The sequence below is a fragment of the Bombyx mori genome, chromosome 25 (assembly GCF_030269925.1).
Source record: "Bombyx mori chromosome 25, ASM3026992v2".
Classification (NCBI taxonomy): Eukaryota; Metazoa; Arthropoda; class Insecta; order Lepidoptera; family Bombycidae; genus Bombyx; species Bombyx mori.
The window spans coordinates 5148495-5173937 of NC_085131.1; the positions used below are offsets into that span (position 1 = coordinate 5148495).

At 36.2% G+C, this 25443-nt stretch overlaps 1 protein-coding gene across 2 annotated transcripts in view; it reads right to left on the minus strand.

Annotated features, from left to right (window-relative positions):
- LOC105841398 (uncharacterized) overlaps positions 1 to 25443 on the minus strand; it is a 379110-nt gene that overhangs the window by 262785 nt on the left and 90882 nt on the right. For both annotated transcript variants that reach the window (XM_038020224.2, XM_038020222.2), the window contains exon 2: positions 1286 to 1341. In XM_038020224.2, the coding sequence (XP_037876152.1) occupies positions 1286 to 1303 (18 nt within the window). In that variant the 5' untranslated portion in view covers positions 1304 to 1341. The remainder of the gene's footprint in view (positions 1 to 1285; positions 1342 to 25443) is intronic.

Here is a 25443-nt window from a genome sequence, read left to right on the forward strand (position 1 = left end):
CCAACGAGGCAACCCGAGGCCCAAATAATGTGGAGAGCTGTCCCACCCTTTATGATTGCTTCGCGACAGAAATAGGCAAGACAGTTGTACTTTCCCGCGCAGACACAAAATACACCACAATTAATTACTTGAAGTTATAAACTTAACTTTGGGATAAAATTCGAATAGTCTTGAACACGCTTTAAGCTCTAAAAAAGTTGGTACATTCCTACGAGATTCCAGGCGCGGCAGAGTCGCATTGCTCCCACGAACACACTTTTAGGCCACCTACGCAAATTATCATTTAAAAAAAATAATAATTTTATAATAGGATTTACTTTAATCTGCTGTAACAACTTGTGTTAGATTTGAATTAGTTTTCCAATAAAGCGTTGCGAACCTAACACAAACATCTTCAAAGAATATTACAACAATCAGTCTCAAAGGAGAAGTTTAAAAGTATCCCGCTACGTTCTTTAGAAATATCAAATTAGGTTGCGAATCAACAAATCGGAACTTCTTAATATTGAAATTAGAAACGTAAGGAGCCGTAGTGAGGAGAGTCGTCGCTAATTAGCAAAGTGTATATTATAATAACGTTCACGAAATTCACGTTTGATTGAGTGCTGTTAATGAGACATCAGAACGCTTCTGTGAAATCGTCGAATTATACGCCATTATCGTTCAGACTGGAATTATTGAGTTTCATTTCACGTGACTTTATTTTGTTAAATAACATTTGGGTGGCGTTTTTTTTTTCTTTTTGTCACGTTTTTTTATGTGTAATTGAATCTGTCAACGTTACCTTAATCAAACTTCAAGACGGCCGTGTAAAAAGGACCAATGAAAATACTGTAATATGAATTTTGTTTTTGGTTTGTGTTACTAATAAAACGTTTATTTTTAGTTTTTATCCGTGTGCTCCTAATAGAACAGTCTACTGAATATATAATAATAATAATAATAATAAGCCTTTATTGCTGTTCTTATTTTTACAAACTATATCAAATTACTTAAACATGCCAAAACTTAAATACTAAATTTTTTATGGAATTAAATTAAATATCGGCAAACGGTGGTTGTGGTATCGCAGCTTGTCCTTCGACAAAGGCCTCCTCTAAAGATTTCTACTGAATATACCAGTGGTAGAATCAAGTTTGTGGTTGGATTATATTGATCATTGTAAAAATATCCTTGGGCCCGCGGTCAGCTCCCAACATACGAAGACCGTCAAGTCCCGTGTCGTCAAGAGGTGTGAAGGAAAATTCATTCAAAGCCAGTCATTCTGAAAAGTGATGGTGCTTACCGAATTCACCGCCGCCATCACACATGGGCCTCGTAGTTGCTTGCTACCACCTCATTCTGTAACAATAAAAATGCTTATTAAATTTTATTGTAGACTAGCTGATCCCGCAGACTTCGTAGGGCCTCAATCGATAAATAAAAGACCTAAACTTTTGTATAAAATAAACTTAAAACAAACAAAAGAAATCCGTCCGACGGGGGATAAAAAAGGACAAGGAAAAACAAAATTATTTGTTTTTTTTTTTAAATTCCGAGCATTTTCATATTTATCTACCTTTTAAACCTTCTCTGGACTTCCACAAATAATTCAAGATCAAAATTAGCCAAATCGGTCCAGCCGTTCTCGAGTTTTAGCGAGACTAACGAACAGCAATTCATTTTTATATATATGGAGGATACATATTGAAAGCTGACAGTAAAAAAAAAAAATCAAGAGAAAATTAATCTTTTCATTCGCAACGCTTTATCTAATGATAGATAACCCAATCCACCACGGTATTTAAATTTTAGGCAAATTCGACAACTAAATTTTCCTAACATTTAGAACAAAACGTACAGAATGCGATTAGGATTTGAACAACAACAGATAAATCACTATATTGACCGTAAGAGTTCACTCACAGCTATTAACGTCCGCCTAGAAATGAATTAATCTAAAATATTATCACGAACGCTTTCGAAATCGGGTCGGCCTTGTTGACATCTCGTATGTGTTCTGACTCAATGCAGTCTCACAATCTCGTCATTGATATTAGAATATATACCTTAACGTCCAGCAAATAGATGTAAAATTGCTTGAAGCATAAAGCAAGAAAACACGTCTCGCTAGAGTTAGAATAGAAAATCGTTGTCAGTGGGGCAAATGTCCAGCTCGATTAATAAATTGAATCAGGCGAACGTTCCGAGTACAATATGCGCATATGTTAAAATAAACGATATCATAGTAAAAGCTTTGAATGCTCACGTAGTTGTCTTTTATATTTTACTAGCGACCCGCCCTCGCTTCGATTCGGAAACATTAAATTGTATTATTGATAGCTGAGTCTCGAGATGTTACCCGCGGTTATTGTCGTACCCCGGGTGACGCCGCGGAGTGGGGCTAGTCGTAAAAAAAGTACCCTAAGTTACTCCTTATATCATCAGCTACCTATCAGTGAAAGTCTCGTCAAAATCGGTCCAGCCGTTCCAGAGATTAGCCGGAACAAACAGACAGACAGACAGACAAACAGGTAGACAGACAGACAAAAATTGTAAAAAATGCTATTTTGGTGTACCGTATATAATATATTCACATGCATGTAGTAAAAAGCGGTTATTTGAATATTACAAACAGACGCTCCAATTTTATTTATAAGTATAGATTGGCTTTGATCTTGTCAAAACCTCGAATTTCTCTTTACGCGGATTTGTGAGATACTTCAATTAATGCAGTTTGATAACTATAATAAGTAGGTATTATAATGTAATTAACATTTATTTTAAAAGTAGGATTAGCGAAGAAATGTGTTCATCGTTTTTAGTGTAATCACTACGATGGGTAAACCAATATTTGGTTTAAGCAACATTTTTTTCGATTTTACAGGAGAGCCAGTTAAAGTTTAAAATTTGGAATAAATATCATGACAAAAAACTTGTTCGGCTATTTGAATAGGGTAAATATAAGTCAAGTTCAATTAAAAACATATAAATGTTGATGCTTATACCAAATAAAATAGACCCTTAATTACAAATTGTCGCGAATTAAGCGAAATGTCACTTAAATCATAACCTTTCACCCTACGACTAGATCTTGACCCAAACCAATCTCTACACTTAGAAGTATTGTTACGCCGGTAACAATAACGCCATCTATCGCCGAAGAGCAGAAACGAGTAACAAAGGAACTAGTAACATCGAGAACACTCGAAAAGTACAACGCCATATATTGTCAAATAGCGGAAACACATCAAAAATAACCGACTTGTGAGGAATGTTCTCGATAATTCTAGGGATGTCGTATCGACTATAAAAGCGTTGCAAGGATGACCCGACGTCAGTCAGTAATCGGATCTATTCGAAGCGAAGCAGCAAACGGTTTACCTGAAGCGAACTGGAAGAAATTAACTGCGAATTTGAAAATGTTTTTTAAGTGTTTTAAGGGTTCTAACTGTTTTAATTTGTACTTCGGTAGCATTTTTATTTATCCCAAACTGCAGCTCGTAACAATATTATGATTCGAAACTGAATTGAAATAATTAAGTATGTAACATAACTAAAAATCGTGCCGTTTAAATTTATAACCATGTTCCAAATTCCCAACTATTAACTAAAAACGACAGGAGATAAACCGTCACTGGCTATACGTACGTGGTAGTGAGGTTCGCGACGGATAGTCTAACCCTCCGAAATAGTCGTAAAACTCCCGAAAACTGCCCCCTTAATTAGTGCCGCAACTATTTCCACGCTTTTCGAGCGTTCTGTTTCATTAAAATTTTATACTTAGTGCTTTATGAAACACTAGGGATTACTAGTACACAAGGGCTCTACCATAGGATCCTGTGATGTTGGTTTGTCTGTTTTTGATGGCTCGTCTACTGATAAGTGCTTACTGGAGCTTATAGACGTCATAACGTAAAAGCCACTTTGAGAGATGGTAGCCTCCGTTGAGTTGTACAACAAAGTTGAGTTCTTGTCCGCGCAGGTCTACGTCGCGGCGGAAACAGGTTATTTTACTAAAGTAAAGTTTTACAGTTACCTAAGTTACTTCTTAAAATGGAAAACAATTCAAATTACGTTGTTTTCGAATGTATGAAATAATAATTTTCAGAGTACTTTTATAACAACGAGCAGTTTACGCGTGAAGTTAAAGATTAGTCGGTAAAAAGCTCAAAAATAGTACAATGAGTTTCATTTATTTCGGTTTTTTTTTTTCTTTATCCGAATTTCATGAGGTCTCGTCCAGCTTCCAATGATTGCGGTCACACGCGCCGTTTGTACAAACTCAATTAACGTTATGGCGAAATTTACGTAGCGAGGTTAATTTAAAAAAAATTAACAACAAAAAATTAGTAAGTACTTGCAACGGGAGCGCCAGGCTTGTCGTTTTTGGATTTTAAAATCTTAGATTTAATCTATCCTCTCTAGACAAATCTAATGATTTGTAAACCTTATTGACTGTACTAGGATCCGGGTTGAATTTCTAATTGAAATCACCGTAGTTTAGAAAAAAAAAGTTTCGAGGTCTGAAGTGTATTTTCTTCTCTCGTGTTTATTTCCGATACGTATAACTACGTTGAACGTGAGAGATGTGTTTGTTTAAAATAATTTATGGATTGTGTGCTAGGAAATCAGAAATAGACTTACCGATCATAGACCATCATAGTATTGAAGATACAAACAATGGAAGAATATATCAAAATGATTACATGCGAAAAAGACCACACTAAAAATATGTTTGAAATCGTCGTGGCCTAAAGGATAAGACGTCCGGTGCATTCGTATCGAGCGATGAACCGGTGTTCGAATCCCGCGGGCGGCTACCAATGTTTCTAATGAAATACGGACTTAACAAATGTTCACGATTGACTTCCACGGTGAAGGAATAACATCGTGCAATAAAAATCAAACCCGCAAAATTATAATTTGCGTAATTGTGGTAGGACCTTTTGTGAGTCCGCACGGGTAAGTACCACCACCCTGCCTATTTCTGCCGTGAAGCAGTAATGCGTTTCGGTTTGAAGGGTGGGACAGCCGTTGTAACTAAATTGAAACCTTAGAACTTATATCTCAAGGTGGGTGGCGTATTTACGTTATAGATGTCTATGGGCTCCAGTAACCACTTAACACCAGGTGGGCTGTGAGCTCGTCCACACATCTAAGCAATAAAAAAAAGAACAGGAAATCAGAAACAGACTTACCGATCAAAGACCATCATAGTATTGAAGATACAAACAATGGAAGAATATATCAAAATGATTACATGCGAAAAAGACCACACTAAAAATATGTTTCGGGAGCATTGATACCTAATACCCGTTCCACCTCAGTCCGCCCCCAACAATAAGTTCTCATTGCCCTCCGATCTAATTCTTGCCACGTTTCAGATACCCATTTGTGTCATACAAAACGTATGTCTATTTATGTGTATTTTACATTCGAACGATAAAACCCCAAGAGTTTGGTCACGTTCCGTTGGGGGAATCGCGTTACGTCTTTGTTTTATGTTTAAAGTTCTACCAAGAATTATTCGTGTAACTAATTTAGTTTACGGGGTACGTTACTTTGTTGCGAATTGTTATGTTTACATTTAAATCTTATATCAAGTTAATTGTCTCAACGTTGAGTAGGTGTTAATGGTAGAGTCTTTTGTGATTTACTCAACCTTAGCGGATTGCTGTGAGGTCTTTTAAGCAAGCATGAGACAAAACGTTATTTCAATGCTTGCGAAAGACAGAATGAAAATCTGGTTTTTTTTTTTCGAGGTAAAAATGTTACTTCGTATATTTTCCCTGTCTTCGTCAATTCGTTCTTAGTATATTCCGTATATAAAATACGGATAATCTGAATCGAATTTAATAACCAATAACTTTTCTGCGTCACTACAGGGTACCGCTAAAGGCTTTAACATCTTGAGGTAATCGTAAACAGGCAAACCAACTCAACTAATGTTATTTAAAGTGCTATCAAGGTCAATAGTTAACACGATGTTTTTTAGGCTGCAACAAAGTTAGTCGTGGCCTAAAGGATAAGACGCCCGGTACTCGTGTCGATACGACTAAGCCTCCGTTGAAATATCACAGGATTTAATTGCAATTTTATCACTGGTGGTAGGACCTCTTGGGAGTCCGCACGGGTAGGTACCACCACCCCGCCTATTTCCGCCGTGAAGCAGTAATGCGTTTCGGTTCGAAGGGTGGGGCAGCCGTTGTAACTATACTGAGACCTTAGAACTTATATCTCGAGGTGGGTGGCGCATTTACGTTGTAGATGTCTATGGGCTCCAGTAACCACTTGACACCAGGTGGGCTGTGAGCTCGTCCATCCATCTAAGCAATAAAAAAAATTAAAAAAAATTGCAAAAGAAATATTAATGAAGCACTCACCACTTAACAAGCGTTCACATATGACTTTAAAATGAGGTTTCTGTAAAAACAATTAAAATAACACTCGATGCTGCTCGCCAAAAATACAGTTAGTTAGCTATACGATCGTATCAGCGTAGTACAATAGCGGCAAATTTTATGCGAAAACGTTATCTAAATACATTTTTTATGATAATGCGCGAAGGGACGATCCGTACGGGACCGGGACGGGTTAAAAATTCATTTATTACCCGTGATCCGCGCCAAGAGCAGAACGTGGAATGATTGATAAGATGTCACAGTCGCAGTCGAGTCGTTCGTTCACTAGATTGTATTTAAAGATAAAACGTATCTTGAATGAATTTTTCCTTTGCCGTTTCAATGATCTTACATGCATATGCTCTTTATTGCTGCAGTCTATCTAGCTCATTGGGTTCACCGTTGGTCATCTTGAAACAAAAGGTTGAGAAGTCTTAATAGGAGCAATAAAAAGAAAACACTTTTTTTTTTTATTGCTTAGATGGGTGGACGAGCTCACAGCCCACCTGGTGTTAAGTGGTTACTGGAGTCCATAGACATCCACAACGTAAATGCGCCACGCACCTTGAGATACAAGTTCTAAGGTCTCAAGTATAGTTACAACGGCTGCCCCACCCTTCAAACCGAAACGCATTACTGCTTCACGGCAGAAATAGGCAGGGTGGTGGTACCCAGCCGCGCGGACTCACAAGAGGTCCTACCACCAGTAATTACGCAAATTATAATTTTGCGGGTTTCATTTTTATTACACGAGTTCGAGTAGATTTTCACAGAGACTTTAAAACCAATACTAATTTTACCACTGATTCGGAATGCAGTTTTACCATTGAGAAGAATCGGTAAGTAACTCAGGGCTTACCTCTTTCTTTCCTTCCTTCACCTTGATCGTAATATGACTTTTCCAAACGCCACATCATAATTTTTTGCTCTTTTTGTTCGAGACTCTCTTAAAAACTACGTTATCTCTATTTCCCGAGAACCGCGCTATTGTCGTAAACAAAGAAACGTTAAGAGTACAGTCGTAAAGTGAAAAGAAATTCAAGCAGACATAATTTTCTGATCCTCTTAATATAAACAAACAAATAAAAGAGCTCTTAAATTTCATTAAAAATGTTACGAAATAAAGACGAAAGACCGCGTGTTATGAGAACGCCCATCATTTTTATCACTTTGCCTGAAAACTTTAATAATGTTGCGACACAAGGTAACGCCTTTGAATTATGAGCTTTATATGCACGGGGTGCTTTTTAATTTGGTCACGATCCTTCTGCGGGGTTCGCCGTACCCGACCCATGAGAATGTCTCGTTTGGATTTATTAAAGATTTTATCATGTAAAATATTTAAGCATCTTCCGAATGTTGAATCCGAAATTTTTGTATTGTTTATTAGGTACTGTTTGTGTGGATATTAATATTATAAATTGTGTTGTGGACTTTGATTATATAAATTTACTAGCCGTACTCGCCCGCTTCGCTGGGCATTTAAAATTAACGTTATTATTTATTGTCATTATTATTAGGGAGTCCAACACTCATATAAATAATAGCCTATCCATTAAGTACATGTATTTTCTATATGGATAAAAAGTTTTAAGTCAATCGGATGCATGGTTCAGTAGTTATAACGGAACATCCGTAAACCCACACTGTAGACTTATATATTAGTATAGATTATTATATACATATGTCAGATGTTTTATGTGCAAATATACAAACATACCCGTAACATTTTTCAACACATGTTTATTTGAACTTAAAATATGACTATATAAATAAATATAATATATAAAATATATAACAGAGTGCCGAGTATATTTTTTACAGTACAATTGGTTGAAGGCCACACTTAGCTGAGACTTCTGGGAAATATTAAGAGACTCCTTTTTCTTAACTACCCGCATAGTAAGTTTTTTATTTATTTATTGCTTAGATGAGTGGACGAGCTCAAAGCCCACCTAGTGTTAAGTCGTTACTGAAGCCCATAGACATCTACGACGTAAATGTGCCACCCACCTTGAGATATAAGTTCTAAGGTCTCAAGTATAGTTACAACGGCTGCCCCACCCTTCAAACCGAAACGCATTACTGCTTCACGGCAGAAATTGGCAGGGTGGTGGTACCCACCCGCGTGGACTCACAAGAGTTCCTACCATCAGTAAAGTAAGCTTATAATACTACTGCTGCTACCATACAAAGTGTCAACCCAATCGGATAAATAGCACGTAAACGCAGAGGAGACATCGCTACGAGGTTTTTTAACAGCAAAAAGCCAGATTGCTTCATATTGGTTCAAAATCCATATTGTACATAAACCAGTAATAAAGAAAATAATGACTTTCAAATTCAAATGTAATCTTACCGAGAAGAAACCGCATATAATGGCCGTACAGGGTGTTTTTTTTTACCCTCGAAATACCTAGTTTGGATGACGACACCATAATATTACTCACCTTACCTTTCAATCGCTTTCAACGAAACCCTTTGTCATTTTTGGTACATTACTCAACCCTCTGTATAAACACAACAGAATTTGTAAAAATAACAAGTGCCTCGTCAAACAGAAGCACGAGTGAAAATACCGAAATCCATTAATAAAATTGAATTAGTGAGCGGCACTGGACAATAGTCCCACACTCGATGGACAAAACGAAATAATCCTTAAAAAGAACCGAAAACCATACCCGTTCACTCTTGTATGACAAAGCCACTTTGGATTATTTGGGATTATCAAAACGTCTGGTTGGCTACAAGTGTTTTTTTTTTTGTTTTTGCTCTGCGAATTTTACGTGCCTACTTTATTAAATTCAATATGTTCCGTTCTTTTACGCTGATTTTGAATAAGAAGAAAATAAGTAGTTACTATTGCATTGTTTTTTTTTCGCATTTTCGTGCTCAAGGCTTCGGACGTGTCCCGCAAATTGATGTTTTTCGGGACGAACTGTCGGTTTATGAGTTTGTACTTGTAAGTACACTATGTATATTTGATTTGTGTACCAATTGCTCTTTTCATGACCTACTGGTTTTATTATTTACTTATAACTGTTTATAGCTTAAGATTTTGAAATATATTCTAAAAAAAAAAACTTTTCTAATTCTCACAGAAACTCCGTTTTGTTTTATTGCCCTTGTAGGCAGACGAGCATGCGGCCCAACTGACGGTGAGTGGTTACCGTCGCTCATAGACATCAGCAATGCCGGAAACAGAGCGAATCCGCTGCCTACCGTTTAATACTCTCCACAAGCCTCGTTTGAAGAAGGACATGTCATAGCGCTCGGGAAACACCGTTACGAATTTACGTTACGAATATTCAACTATTCACTTTTCAAATATATTTTTTACTGGTGGTAGGACCTCTTGTGAGTCCGCGCGGGTAGGTCCCAACCGCCTTACCTATTTCTGCCGTGAAGCAGCAATGCGTTTCGGTCTGAAGGGTAGGGCAGCCGTTGTAACTATACTGAGACCTTAGAACTTATATCTCAAGGTGGGTGGCGCATTTACGTTGTAGATGTCTATGGGCTTCGGTAACCACTTAACACCAGGTGGGTTGTGAGCTCGTCCACCCATCTAAGTAATAAAAAAAAGAAAATAAAATAACAAAAAATAATTAACTTTGAGTACTGCATTTCAACAATATTCGTAACAAGGCACTCGGCGTTCGTTCGAGACATTGTTTCTCAATTTTCCGGTAGATCGCGGATCATTTCCGTATCGCGCACCCGTGTGTAGGTACCGACATAAAAGTTCTCATTACCGGGGTCGAGTCCGTCGAAGCGTCAGTGAAACTCTACTGGGTGCTCTGTTTATTTGAAAATAAAACAGTGTTTTACGACAGTGCCTCGCTGTTTTGTAGCGCACTTCACAAAAGACGGCCAGTAAGCGCTGTGCTGTTGCCTTTTGCAGATTATTTGCACTCAATTCTATTTGTTATTGTGTAAATGTTAAGGAAATTTGTAGCGTGTTTGTAATATTTGCAACGTGGGCTACATCTAGATACTTAAAAGTATTGTGGATTTTTTTTATTTATGTCATTTACTGCAGATTTTGCATACATATTACATTCATTAACAATAACATTTCACATGGAATACCAAAATGAAATAAAAACAATAACAACAACTTCGGAATAAAATAATAATAAAACAAAAAATAAAAATTAATATCAAAACTACTTTAACCTAAAGGCTGTGTGGATCCAGAGTGCTCAACATGCACACATGTTCAATATTGCATTATTGGGCAGTCCAGATCCATCCGCGAGGTAAACAGCCGCAGGTAGCTATTACGACTTATAATAATATTAATTATATTTGTTATAATTGTAAATCAATACCATACACATCCTCTCCAAAAGTTTAATTCTTTTACTATTTCTTTTAACGTATCAAACTGTATCATGCCAATTAATCTATTCTCCAATAATTCATCAATCTTGATACTTGCCTAGTCAAAAAACACACCGTAGTTGGTTTTTACCCCTGTCTGTACCCTCCCCTCTACATCCTCCCCCTCTCTGTGTCAAAACGTGATGTCTGAAGGTGAAGCTCGGGTTTTTGCGAGGCCACGATTTCTCCTACATTATTACTGGGCTGAACTTTGAGTGTCAGCGCTTCGTAGCGATTGCTGGCGTTTTTGCTAATGCGGGACATCATTCTCTTTTTATTTTTCGAAGAGCCCGTTTTGTTTTTGGCATCGACATTGTTTTTCGGCGTCGATTTGTAGGTTGTTGAACTTTTCATTAGATAGGTTAAATGCTTAGGACATATAAAAGAGATGCGTGCTTTTATTGTTAGTGCATAAGATTATAGCACATTTCATTGCATATAGTAGGATGTTAGACCAAATGTTTTCTTTATATGACTAAATCTTAAAGGACCGTACACTTGCATTCCATAAATTGTTAAAACTATTTACACATATTTTACAACTTCTGAGGCACATATAAAAAACATATTTTATAGTATAAATCAACGAAAACATTATCATTCTCCTGCCCTTCTCCCAGCCAACTGGGGTCGGCGCAACATGTTTTCCTTGCATATTTCTCTATCATATACCATTTCTTCGCTCACTCTATTCTTATACATATCGTCTTTCACGCAATCCATCCATTTTTTTTTAACTCTACCTATTCCTCTGATTCCAAAGCCTGACCAAAGTCAATACAACCTAGGCTCAAGGTCAACAAAAGCATTCCCAAGGAGGGTTGAAGTCGTCAGGCAGGCGGTTGGTCATAAAAAAATGCCAAAACTTAGAGCTTCATGAGAATAAGAAAAAATCAACGAAAATCTTCTTTTTTTTCTTCACTTTATCCCAGTAGGTAGGATCGGCACATCTAATTTTTCTCTTCCATTTTCTTCTATCAGCCGTCAGCTCAACACCCACTCCTCTCTCTATCTCTCTATCTCTCATATCTTCATTCACACACTCCATCCATATCTTCTTCGGTCGACCTCTTCGTCCCCCTTTACCTTGCTCTACAATTTCCATATCTCCTATCAAATGCATCTTCTCTCAACGAAAATATAAATAAATAAAAAGTATATAAAAAGATGGCAACCGATTTCTTAATAGAAATTTATCAATTACGTAGCGTCAGTATTGACGTTAGCAAGATGTCTCAATATTTAGAGTGACAATAATTTTAGTAATAATGTCGTCTGTGCCACATACCGACGCTCGTCTCTGCCGACGCTAATCTATTTACGAGGGAACTTTTTACACGTAGTTTCGTTTTTTTTTTCTCTTCATTGTTATTCGTTCGTCACGTTTACCTTGAAAATCGAACGATAATTTTCTCCGACCGAATTTTCGTACAAGTCCTAACCTCATTCAAAGTACTAGTGATTGGTTATAGGGCAATCACGTAGGTGTACTGTTTCCTGAATTTTTATTGTGAAGCAATGACGCATCCTTCGGTTTGAAGGAATTGAAAATTGAGCCTTCGTCTTCGAATTCAAGGTCGTTGACGGCATTGAGTTTATGATGTTTATGGACTCCACCAAGTAACACCATTTGAACTGCGAACCATTGAATATAGTTAAAAATGTGAATTATTTCACAAATTAGCATGTTCGTTCTGTTAACTCAAAAGTTAACTCAAATTTGTATGGAGTTGGAAAAGCTTCCCTTGGTTTGCCGCTAGGGGCGCTGTTCCAACTCCATACAGATTTGAGTTAACTTTTACGCGATCGACAAGTTAAAAAACTCGCATTAATTTGAGTTCAGTCATTTTAACACATGACGATTTTTAGAACATAATTGCGGCGTTACGTTACGTGCTATTTTCGTATTGTTACGTGGTTACGTCGTTTGTCATGACGCGTTGTCAAACGAAGCCAAGAGTGTATTCTAAATGATACTGTAAGCGTGAAAAGAATGCAATATTGTATTGTTCCTGAATTTGCTACTATACTATTATACGTTTTCGTACATGCGTATCTTCATTTTTCAATTGATTCAATTTGAAACGCAAGTAATGAAGTTGTTTGAGTTATTTTATTTAGTTACTTTAGGGTTTCAGGTTTGAACGCGTAATAATATTGACTTATTAACCGTTAAGCATCTGTGAATGTAACCTTGATAGAACTATAGTGACTGTTTTCAGACTTCGTTCCGGGCACATCCCATCAATAAATTTGCTGTTTTAATTGGGAAGGCTCCTGGTCCCAAGTGTTCAGTTTGTGATGTAGTGGAAGATGCTTTTCACATTATGATGGAGTGTGCGCGGAATGATGATTTGAGACAACAATTCTTTGCAAAATATATAGATTTTCGACAAGTTGGAGGTGTAAATTACGTATTGGCCTTTCCGGAATCCGAAATGGCTAAGTCACTTTATAAAATAGTGTTGGTGGGCCTTCAGTGACGATAACAGTTTCCTTAATTTTTTTATATAATTATTTTGTTACTTTCTTTTGTTGCACAATGGAGTGACATATTCACTAGGTGAATAATATCCTTAAATAAAGATACAAAAAAAAGCATCTGTGAAAATGCACAGGTCTGGAAAAACGCTCCAAGATCGCTCGTCTTACGAGACGTAATTTCATATCATCACCATCTCATTTAATTTCATCTCAATCGATTACAGTATCAAATAAATCAACTGCATCTCATTCAGCTCTATATCATTTAAGAAAAAATGTAGATATGATAGCTAAACATTTTCATTCACTTGACACTGGCAACAATGGCTTCACAAGAAGCCGATTGCCATACTGGAAAAAGAGGACGAAAAATTTAATTTCTTTAATTTTTTTTTAAATTTCTTTAATTTAATTTGAAGACTCCCTAAGTCTGTTACTGCACAGCAAAACTGATGTTACTATAGTCTCACAGCTCTTTGTGCGATCTTGAGATATATGCTTAAAGTTTTATTTGAAATAATTATATCTTTATTTTGCGCAATAATGAAATAACACTTTTTTTAAACATATTATTATCCGCAACACGCTTCGTCAGATTATAGAAACAGAGTTATTAGCAACATGCTTCGTCAAAAAGTACAATACTTACTTTCAGCTACAAGCGTCGTCATAATTGAAATAATGTCTTACTCCTCAAAACATAATATGTACATCAAACGAAGCAACAGATTGACATGATTTTTTTGAAAGTGACAGTTTTAGGTCAGACGTGTGACTTAGGCCAAACTTTATCCCGAAAAAACATCTCACGTGAAACGATTTTATTATCTTTACGAAAATTAGGTGACATTTGGAAAAAAACTAATTGGCAATATTCCTTGAACCCATGCCCCAAACCGCGTATAACAGCTAATCTCTATATATAAAAGTGAATTGCCGTTCGTTAGTCTCGCTAAAACTCGAGAACGGCTGGACCGATTTGGCTAATTTTGGTCTTGAATTATTCGTGGAAGTTCAGGGAAGGTTTAAAAGGTGAGAAAATATAAAAAATCTCGGATTTTATATAAAAACAAACAATTTTGTTTTTCCTTTGATGTGTCCCCTTGATGTGTCTTTTATTTATCGATTGAGGCACTACGAAGTCTGCCGGGTCAGCTAGCGATCTATAAAAATGAGTTAACACAAGTGTTGAACTCATTTCACGTAATATTTAGAATTATAGTTCGGAAAATCGCGGTAGTCAATTCGAAAATCTCCTAAAACCACCTATAGTATACAAAGGAAAACTAGTCGTTTCACGTAATGTCATAACGCCGCATAACAGCGGCATAAGTCTCGTCAAACGTTATTCTAGTGTCGTTACGTTGTTTGTCGCGACACGACTTCGTGTTTGTCGAACGAAGCCAAGAATGTAATCCGAATAATGTGCCCGTAAGTGATGTAGCAGCGTAAGAAAACAAGACATTCGTATTTTTATATGTTTATTTGTTTGTACGGAAGACATGAATAATGCGATCGCAATAAAAGTTTTCGAGTTAAAGAATCACTTGCGAATTTCACGGATGCCCGACGACAGCGTTATACAATGGCAAAGGACTTTGTATTAAAAGTATATTATGTTTTTTTTTCTTTAAATTAAAATATTTTTATGCCACATCTAAACGATATCTAACTGTTACAAATTATAGGCTTAGAATAAATTTGTAAGCAATCGAATAAGTAATTTCGTGAAGCAGCTAATGGTAGAAGTCTTCTTGTTTTATGATAAAATAGTAGAATCTGGTATGTATAGATATTGAAAAAAATAATGAAATAAAAAATGGCGCTAAATAAAGATTAAAATATGTGCAGTTTTTTTTTTAATTAAATTCTGTCTCTGTGTATTTTTCTTTATTCATGCTAGCGCATGTACTGATATTTGCAATACGATTTTATGCACAAATTCAAAACGGATTTTCACGAGTACAGAGAGATTAATTTGGAGCAAAACGTAGGCTTTCTTTCGGTAAAATCGGAATCTGGAAAAACTGGCATCCTTTCTAGAATTTTGAATTTTTTTACCTTTCTACTTTTAATTTTTTTATAAAAAAAAAACTATTTTCATACTACTCTGTTACGAAAGTACTGAGAAAACATTAATAACCACTGGAACTCGATCAACGATGCGATAATATGTAGTAATAATAATAATAATAATATAACTGATCATTTAACACCACATGTACAGAGTAAGCTTAAAAAACAAATAATAGACGGTGACATAAATTGGCGGCCTTATCGCTAAAAGCGATCTCTTCCAGGCAACCTTGCAGGGAGAGGAATAAGCAAACTGGATGGTACTATTACTTAATAAAGTCACATAAAAATATCTAATATATAAAATTCTCGTGTCACAATGTTCGTTCCCATACTCCTCCGAAACCGCTTGACCGATTCTCATGAATTTTTTTATGCATATTCAGTAAGCCTGAAAATCAGCTACTATCTATTTTTCTAACCTTTAAGTGATAAGGGGTGTTCAACCCAAAAAATTTTTTTTTAGTTTTTTGATATTTTTTTTATTTATTATATTGCATCAAAAAATACATACAACTCTAAATTTGCACTTTTTTATCACCAACCCTTGCTTTTTAATAGTAATTTTCATAATTTTATCATTTTCTATCCCTATTATTTATGGCAAGCAATTATTCTATTATATATGGCAAGACAACGTTTGCCGGGTCAGCTAGTATACTTATATACACATGTGAAAAACAAATACAATATAAGATAGACTTACATACGATTGAATACAAATATTTAAAATTGTTAACATTAATTCTACGCCTTTATTAGTTAATAGTATGATTCAAAAAACAGTAATAGTACCATGTTTGCCTTCTCATTTCATTTTACATGTTTACGGATCATTTTGTTTTATTGGTAAATTATATGTCTCATTAAACACGGTAATATGCTCGTTAATTTTACACTCGATAAGCAATTGCAACACACGTTAGTCAGAACTTATAATGTTTTATTTTAAATCATACACATCACGGTAATTTTGTACGCTAGCAAATAATTGAGTTGCGTTATAAAGTAAACTAGTGGTCCCGCAGTAGTCGAAATTCGACTATAATTAATTGGAATTGTAAGTTTGTACACCATTATGATTGTATTTTATACTTCTATAATCACAAATTTCGCCAAGACTACACTATAAAAAAATATTAACAAAGACAAACAATATTTAATTTATTCTTAATTTGACAACAGACGTCAAGAACAAAAGTTTGACAATAAATAGTATGCATGCGTGTGTGCGTCAAATACACAGTATGTAGTGTGTGTAATGTTTTCTTTATTGATTTAATGTATCTTTTGTGCACTATTTTAAAAAACTATTAGCATTGTGCACTTCTTCTCTATATTCTCTATAAGTGTGGAAAATTTCATACTCCTGCGTCCGCGCAATTTTCGTAAAAAGGGATACAAAGTTTTTGCTTCACGTATTAATAAAGTAAATATCGTTTAATGTACTATGTTCGTTGACTTATATCACGACTCATTTCCTAAGTAATGAACAGATTAATTAATAATTGTGTGATTTTATTGAAAACTTACATAGTATTGTTACTTAATTTATTATTTAATAAACTTTTTTCATCTATTTTTTTATTGCTTAGATGGATGGACGAGCTCACAGCCCACCTGATATTAAGTGGTCACTGGAGCCCATAGACATCCACAACGTAAATGCGCCACCCACCTCGAGATATAAGTTCTAAGCTCTCAGTATAGTTACAACGGCTACCTCACCCTTCGAACCGAAACGCATTACTGCTTCACGGCGGAAATAGGCGGGGCGGTGGTACCGACCCGTGCGGACTACCAAGAGGTCCTACCACCAGTTCCTAAGTAATGAACCGATTAATTAATAATTGTGTGATTTTTTGAAAACGTACATAGTATTATTACTTAACTAGCGACCCGCCCTCGCTTCGCTTCGGAAACTGTAATTTATTATTGATTTCGCCACTATTTAATAGATTTTATTATACATATAAACCTTCCTCATTAACACTCTATCTATTAAAAAAACCGCATCAAAATCCTTTGCGTAGTTTTAAACGATTTAAGCATACATAGGGACAGAGAAAGCGTTTTTGTTTTATACTATGTAGTGATTTATTAATTAATGAATTATTTGCTTAATATAATTAATTGCCTTTCACCGTTAAAGGCCGTGAATCCGCCACTGATTTTTATTTGTATTACATTGCGTGTAACAAGTCTTTAAACTGTATTCAAATTGTAAGACGGTACTTGTGTAATGGTCGTCAACAATATTCAAATTCAACTAAAATCGATCAAAAAATCCAAAGCATTCCTTGACTGAAATATAGTTGAGGTATGAAATTGAAAAATAGAAGCTAATGAACACAATGCAAAATCTTAAAGGTGTTTTATTTTTATTGCTTAGATGGGTGGACGAGCTCACAGCCCACCTGGTGTTAAGTGGTTACGGGAGCCCATAGACATCTACAACGTAAATGCGCCACCCACCTTGAGACATAAGTTCTAAGGTCTCAGGTATAGTTACAACGGTTGCCCCACCTTTCTAACCGAAACGCATTACTGCTTCACGGCAGAAATAAGCAGGGTGGTGGTGCCTAACCGCGCGGACTCTCAACAGGTCCTACCACCAGTAAAGAGGTCCTACTACCAGTCCAGCAGTAAATTAATTAGTTTTAATCAAAACGTTCTTAAGAAATTACTGTAACTTTTTAAGACGACTTATCTAGTTCAGAAATGTTCAAAGTATCAAGCGAAATGAAAACGACTGAATAAATTACATCAAAACTCAGCTGCTGTTAAATGTGTTTTGACATAAAAACTACAAAGCTTTTCAGTAGGCAAATTCTCTTTATACCGCCACAGAAAGAAACGAAATACGGAGGTTCTAATGAAAAACATCTTTATGAGAATGTAATAGGGAAGTGAGCTGATAAATAATCTAATTACTGACTTTGATGTCTGTGTAAGGGAGGCTTCCGTTTCCTTTCTCGTGCATTTCAATGAGAAACCAAATAGGGAATTATTTGAATGTATTTCATTTCGTAAAATTCTAAATCTTCGTCATTATAAGAAGTTTATAAGGAAGTGGCATTTAAGTTGTGCATTCTGACAAATTCTTAACATCAAATGACGAGCTCTATTCTACTCTTCCATTAAAATATTTTGTGGTTTTGGGTTACATCCAACTTCTTACAACTATTTACAAATTTAACTGCTTAAATTTGTTCTTACGTATGACAGATATTTTTTGCATAAGAATTCCTCGAGTGGTTGATACAAAATTTATAGTTTAGTTAGTGATCGAGATGCCAAAACTACACATAAATATACGTGTAAAATCAATAACGTTAAACGTAGATCCGACAATATTGTGCTCGAAAATTCCAAACATTGAATTTGATTAAAAAAAAATTAAAATCCCAATGTCATTTTTATCAATTAACTAGCTGACCCGGCAGACTTCGTAGTGCCTCAATCGATAAATAAAAGACCTAAACTTTTTTATAAAATAAACTTAAAACAAACAAAACGAATCCGTCCGACGGGGGACACATCAAAGGAAAAACAAAATTGATATTTTTATTTGATTCCGAACATTCTCATATTTATCTACCTTTTAAACCTTCTCTGGATTTCCACAAATAATTCAAGACCAAAATTAGCTAAATCGGTCCAGCCGTTCTCGAGTTTTAGCGAGACTAACGAACAACAATTCATTTTTATATATGTAGATTGGGCCGCATCCCTAAAAAAGTCGTGACATAAATGCGTTTATAGTTGCTGCCCAAGCAACCTTTTCATGTACAGAGTTTAATGTAACCTTACACCAAATTGAAGAAGAAGGTGCTAACATCTGAAAAAAATACTTTGCTAATTAATTTAAGTGCCATTTAAATAGTTTCTCGTGGGCTCGCAAACTATCTCGAACTGCTTTGAGATCAATGACCGCGACTTTGGCTAGAGCACGTGACGTAATATAATAAATATCTAATCACAAATAGAAGATAAATTTGTTGTAATTAAGTGATCATTATCAAATCATCGCAATCAGCGATTGATGAATTATGATTAGACTTTCGATGATGCACTTATCTATACTAATATTATAATATTATAAAGCTGAAGAGTTTGTTTGCTTGAACGCGCTAATCTCAAGAACTACTGGACCGATTTGAAAAATTCTTCCAGTATTAGATAGCCCATTTATTGAGGAAGGCTATAAGTTATATAACATCACGTTAAAACCAATACAATTGGAGCACCAATAAAGAATGTTTCAAAATAGGGGTTTAAATAGCTCCTTAACATTATATAATTCAAAAATATTATTACTTTCTACGTAAATGAAGAGGGGGGTAAAATTTAGCGTAATGCCAAAGTAACTATTCCACGCAAACGGAGTCGGGAGCAAAAGCTAGTATTAAGTACAGACAAGAAGTCTGATGAAAATTATAATACATAGTTCACTTAAACAAATACAGCACTAGCTCTCTTTTGTGGTCGTGTAGTAAATATACTTATTGGCTACATCATATGGCTCACGTGAGGTAATGTTTCGGTCCCAAAATAATTGCATGTTGCATTGTAGTTTAAAAACTAAAAAACACGCTTGAATAGAAAATGTAACTGTTATTTCACTACATTTTTTTATCCCGTTAATACTGGAGGATGTTTGAGCGAACCTATAGTATTATTGTATTGTCATCGGTCCTTGGTACGGTTGGAAATTATCATATTAGTCCGATGTCTTTAAGTCAGTGAAAAATGACATTCTAAGTTACATTTGCATACAAACGTATCTACACACATATTATATATTAAGCTAATTGACGCGTTTTAAAAATGGAGGCTTTCGGGCAGTAGATGTACCCGTTCTGACGAAACAGAAGAGGCCTCTAGCCCGCAAGCTATTAAGCTCTATCCGTAAAAGCCTCTAAAATTTAAGCAGTTAATCTAACCAAAAAGAAGAGTACTTATGATTTACACATGAACAATGAAAATATCTAAAAGTATCTGATGAAAGCCAATGCGAAGATGAAGAGAATGAAGAAAATACGCTTTTTTCATTTTGACGATTTCAATTGAAATAGAGCCATAGGATCTTTGCACAGCCCTATAACATAGGCTCGTTGAGCGAACTATACATACAACTACGGATTGGGGTGCTGCATAAAAGCGTGATAACCGTATTGCTTAAGGCGGTTGTACTGTGTTCGCGGCCTAACAACTCTGGAACGTGCCCAATGAGTTACGCCAAATAAATTAATGATTAAATTAAAAGGCATAATATATTTTATACTTTCACGTAATTCGAAGTTGATGTTTGAGTTTGGGTGGTAGCTCTGATATTTTGAATGAATTCAAAAATTTAAGACATGAGTGGATGAAGGGGTTAAGTACCATTTTTTAAGATTTTCGAGTTTTTACCATGATAGATGGTGCTATGAGCCTATAAACCATATTAGACCTTAAAATTTCGGGTCAAAAGGCTATGTTTAGAAATTTCATGTGATGAAGGAGTTATACACGAAGAAGACGCACACATAACAAAAATTTGTGACGGTTTTCTCAAAATTAACAAATTGTATCATATCCCCTTCATACACTCATGTCTTCAATTATATTAAACAATAGACGAGCTGAGTCCAAAAATAGCACAAGGCGAATTTCACCACCTTAAGATATGAGGTCTTAACTTCGCTCTGCAGCTACACTTAATAGCTTGGTGTCCACAGGGCTGTCATATTCTTTAAAATTTGTTAACTTTATTTAATATTCGCGTTCTGGGTATATTTTATTTTGTTTCGACTCCTCGGCTAAGACTCTGCCGCGAAATGCTTAGTTCAGGCACGCAATATTATTATACTTATTATCTTTCTTCGGGTTCGGGTTCTTCGAGTGGAGACCGCGCAGCGGAAGATGTAACGTGGGACGACCCCTGGCTAGGTGGTGCGATAACCTCCGAACGGTGGCCGGCAAGAAGTGGATGAGGAGAGCCGTAGACCGGGCTTAGTGGTGTGGATCGGAAGAGGCTTATGTCCAGCAGTAGACGACTGTGGGCTGTTGATGATGATGATGATGATATCTTGCCTTGTAACAGACGAGTGAACGTTTTTGAAACGCAAGCCTATAAAATGTGTGTTAAAAAAACGGCTCTGAATGAATTTCAATTGCGTTTTATCTATATTTGGTTCTTTTGGATGATAAAGTTGCCGACCACTGGACTAGTGCATTAATTTCAGAGATAAAGTTTTTTTTATTGCTTAGGTAGGTGGATGAGCTCACAGCCCACCTGATGTTAAGTGGTTACTGGAGCCCATAGACATCTACAACGTAAATGCGCCTTGAGATATAAGTTCTAAGATCTCAGTATAGTTACAACGGCTGCCCCACCCTTCAGACCGAAACACATTACTGCTTCACGGCAGAAATAGGTCAGGCGGTGGTACCTACCCGTGCGGACTCACAAGAGGTCCTACCACCAGTAATATACAAGAATATGAACACAAAAATTTAACTAATTTTGTAACAAGCACGCCGATCGATAACGACAAAACATTTAGATCGTACACATCAAAGAAGACGTTGTAATTAAAAATCTAAAACGTCTTCCGAATCGCACGACGGGAGTTAATGAAATTTCTGTTCATACTTCAGCATTAAGACGGCGTTTAAATTCAAAGCTTTGAACACGCACAAAGACTGTTAAGATCGGAAATACCAACACTAAATAAGCTAATGTCTCCCATAATCCAGCACAACGTACCGGAAAGTAATGTTACGCAAATGGCTGAACCGTAATGAACATAGGCTGACTATGTTAAGCGTTGTCTTTCATGTACCAAAGCGAAATCGGATTGAACGTAATATAGTTTTATTATTATCACTATGTTAGAACCTTGATAGAGTGCGAGTAGGGTTCGTTCTGCTTTTTCTTTTCCTACCTAAGCTGATAGCCTTCAGAGGCTATTCCAGCGTAACCTAACAAGTAGGTGAGCTCGCGGGGCTTAAACCTGACGACGTTGCTAACACTAACCTTAGCAAGAGCAGTGCTTCGGAGAATCTACTACCGGATCCGAAACGCGACCCACTGAGAAGATCCAGCGAGATACTCAGTGCGCTGTGTCTGTGAGTTAATTTACTCGTCGAGGCCTTCGTCGCAAGCGACGGGTTCGGGGAGTAGAATGACCGGTGCTTGTGGTACCTAAAAGCACAATTAATGGATCGGGAGGATCCGTAATGACGTGTTTTGGGCGACGTCGACTGTTTACCATTCGGTCTACATGATCGGGTATGTAATTTCCACTCAGCGGCCCCGACAAGAGGGTTCTCATGTCATGCCGCCTTCTCAAAATGTTTCTCCCCGTGTATACTTCATTCTCAGATATTGGTTTCGTTAAATTTTTCGTTTTTTCTATTTATTCTATTTATGCTGCCAAGCAGTAAGATATTCGTCATACAATAAACTTAAGACATTGACCTCGTGCTACTGCAACAATGAACCTTGAGACAATCTGCTCGTACAGTACAATAAAAAAGTCCATATCTGAACGCCACCCTCTCAGATTTTCAAAGCTATCAATTTGCTTCCATACAGAGGCAGAAAAAAATTTAAATTTGCTATTTTAATTGTAGACTTTGTGAAGAATAAGAATTTTAATAGCTTCAGACGGCTATTAATTAATGTTTTTTAAAGCGGAACCGGCAAGAAAATTCCTTTGAAAATTAATCAAATGTTTTGTAAATATTTAAACAAAAAATATTTTAAAATGCTTTTTGATGTTCCGCTTTAAGCCAATTTCACTTTAACATAAATATAAAATACTAGCTGACGCTGCAGACTTTGTAGTGCCTTAATCAACAAGTAAAAGACATAAACTTTTGTATAAAATAAACTTAAAACAAACAAAAGGAATCCGTCCGACGGGGGACACATCACCCTTTAAGCCTTCTCTAGACTTCCACTAATAATTCAAGACCAAAATTAGCCAAATCGGTCCAGCCGTTCTCGAGTTTTAGCGAGACTAACGAACAGCAATGCAAAATGCATATATATAAAATATAAGCAATATGGGCTTATTCGGTTCGGAATCGTCAAATGAACGTTGCAGTTAAGGGATTGTGACCGGGCCATCATTAAAACTGAAGGTGTAGTTAAATCGGTTAAGTAGCCGTAGTGGAATTAAAGTGTTCAAATTTAATAGAAATATAAATAGAAACGCCTTGACCCGGTTGAACGAAAGCGGGTATTCGGTGCACCGGATATGTTGCTTTTATTACTGATATAAAACAGTTGGTGCCAGCGGGAGGTATCTCATAGTATGTACGAGGTAATCTTCATGTTTTATCGCTAATGCGTATCGATATTTATCGTAAAGTGTTTTGTGGCTACATACACTGCATCGCTTTCATTTCTAGTAATAATGCGTCTCTTTGATGTTGAAGTACTAAGGAATAGCGATCTTTCTTTTTTTTATCTTCTTATTTCCTACGCCAAAAACCAAACCCAGCAAAGCAGATTGGTTCTTAAAGACATTTTAAAAGGTGAATCGTTTAGTAAGTGACTTAATCCGGCAACATTGCGGGCTAATGATACTGCGAATTAGGTTTGATGACAATCTCAATGCTGGTAGCTATTGCGAACCCGAATACTACTTCTACTACTATAACCCTATGTTAAGAATCGTCAGGCAGTATAATGATTTAGCTAAATGTCACGGAAACCTTGATCATTTTTTAAACTAGACTCAGGGGATTTGTCATATGTGTGAAGGATTAACTATTTAACAATGGCTAGTTGTCAATATAATGTTTGTGTTGGTGGTATATGAAACACGACAATAAGGATATATAGTAATAATAAAAAAATAAAAAAATTTTTTTTATTTGTAATTGTTTATTTTGTTTTCAATAGCCAATTTGTAGGCTCTGTACATTAATACGGATTTTCTGAGTGCATATATCATTTAGATTGCAATCCAGATTAGATTTAGTATTACTTACTATTTGTATGATTTAGCTAATATGTAATGTACTCTAATGATTGTGATTTGTTTTGAGCATCAATAAAAAAAAACGGCATAACCGTCTTCTCGTAGCCATCTAATCGTGTGAAAAACTTATTAGTTAGTTGGTTTAGATAACACAATAGGTAAAACAACCTATGTAGGCCGCGGAACAGTCCAGTGGGAACTCCTGAAACCAGGAGGTTTGAAAAGTGACATAACCGTTACACCGTACTTTTTGGGATTCTGCCATTTTTAAAGGGACAAAGTAACCATTTAATAGATAGGGACCTTTAGCTAATGCATTCGATACAGGAGTAACATATCGATGAAATTACAGAACAACTTTACTGGTGGTGGTAGGACCTCTTGTGAGTCCGCATGGTTAGGTACCCAGCCTATTTTTGCCGTGAAGCAGTAATGCGTTTCGGTTTGAAGGGTGGGGCAGCCGTTGTAACTATACTGAGACCTTAGAACTTATATCTCAAGGTGGGTGGCGCATTTACCTTGTAGATGTCATTGGGCTCCAACAACCACTTAACATCAAGTGGGCTGTAAGCTCGTCCACCATCTAAGCAATTAAAAAAAATTGCACACGATTTCAATTCGCCTCATTTTATTTTTATTGTAGAAAAGCTCACAAGCGAAACGGTTGGACTCTGCGAGTGTCCACTGCCGGCGGACATTGCGATTTCAACACAAAAATTAAAAAAAAAAACGTCTCGAATCTGTTTGTGGAGCTCTGCAAAGCGAATGTACATCTCGGATAAAGTCGTTTTGTAATGTCTGCATCTGCAACGAGTTACTCCTACTGGAGTGGAGCGATCTCTTAACTTCAAAGAGCATTTTTTTATTTCACTCAATAGGGGTGGAGGGGGTCAAGTTGCACCCCGTGCACTGTGTTTAATGGAACTTTGCGAAGGGGTCGACTTCTCAATTTCATTGTATAAAGGCTTTCCACCCTTCATGATGGCAAGTGTAGCCAGGAAGATGGCACTTGCCCGTGTATCGACAATAGTGAATGTGGTACTGTTACATGTGCCCCTCAATAATAACGTGATATAAATAATAATACCGACTAAGGCATTCTTGAATGCATCGTGTCTATATAAAGACGAGTTAAA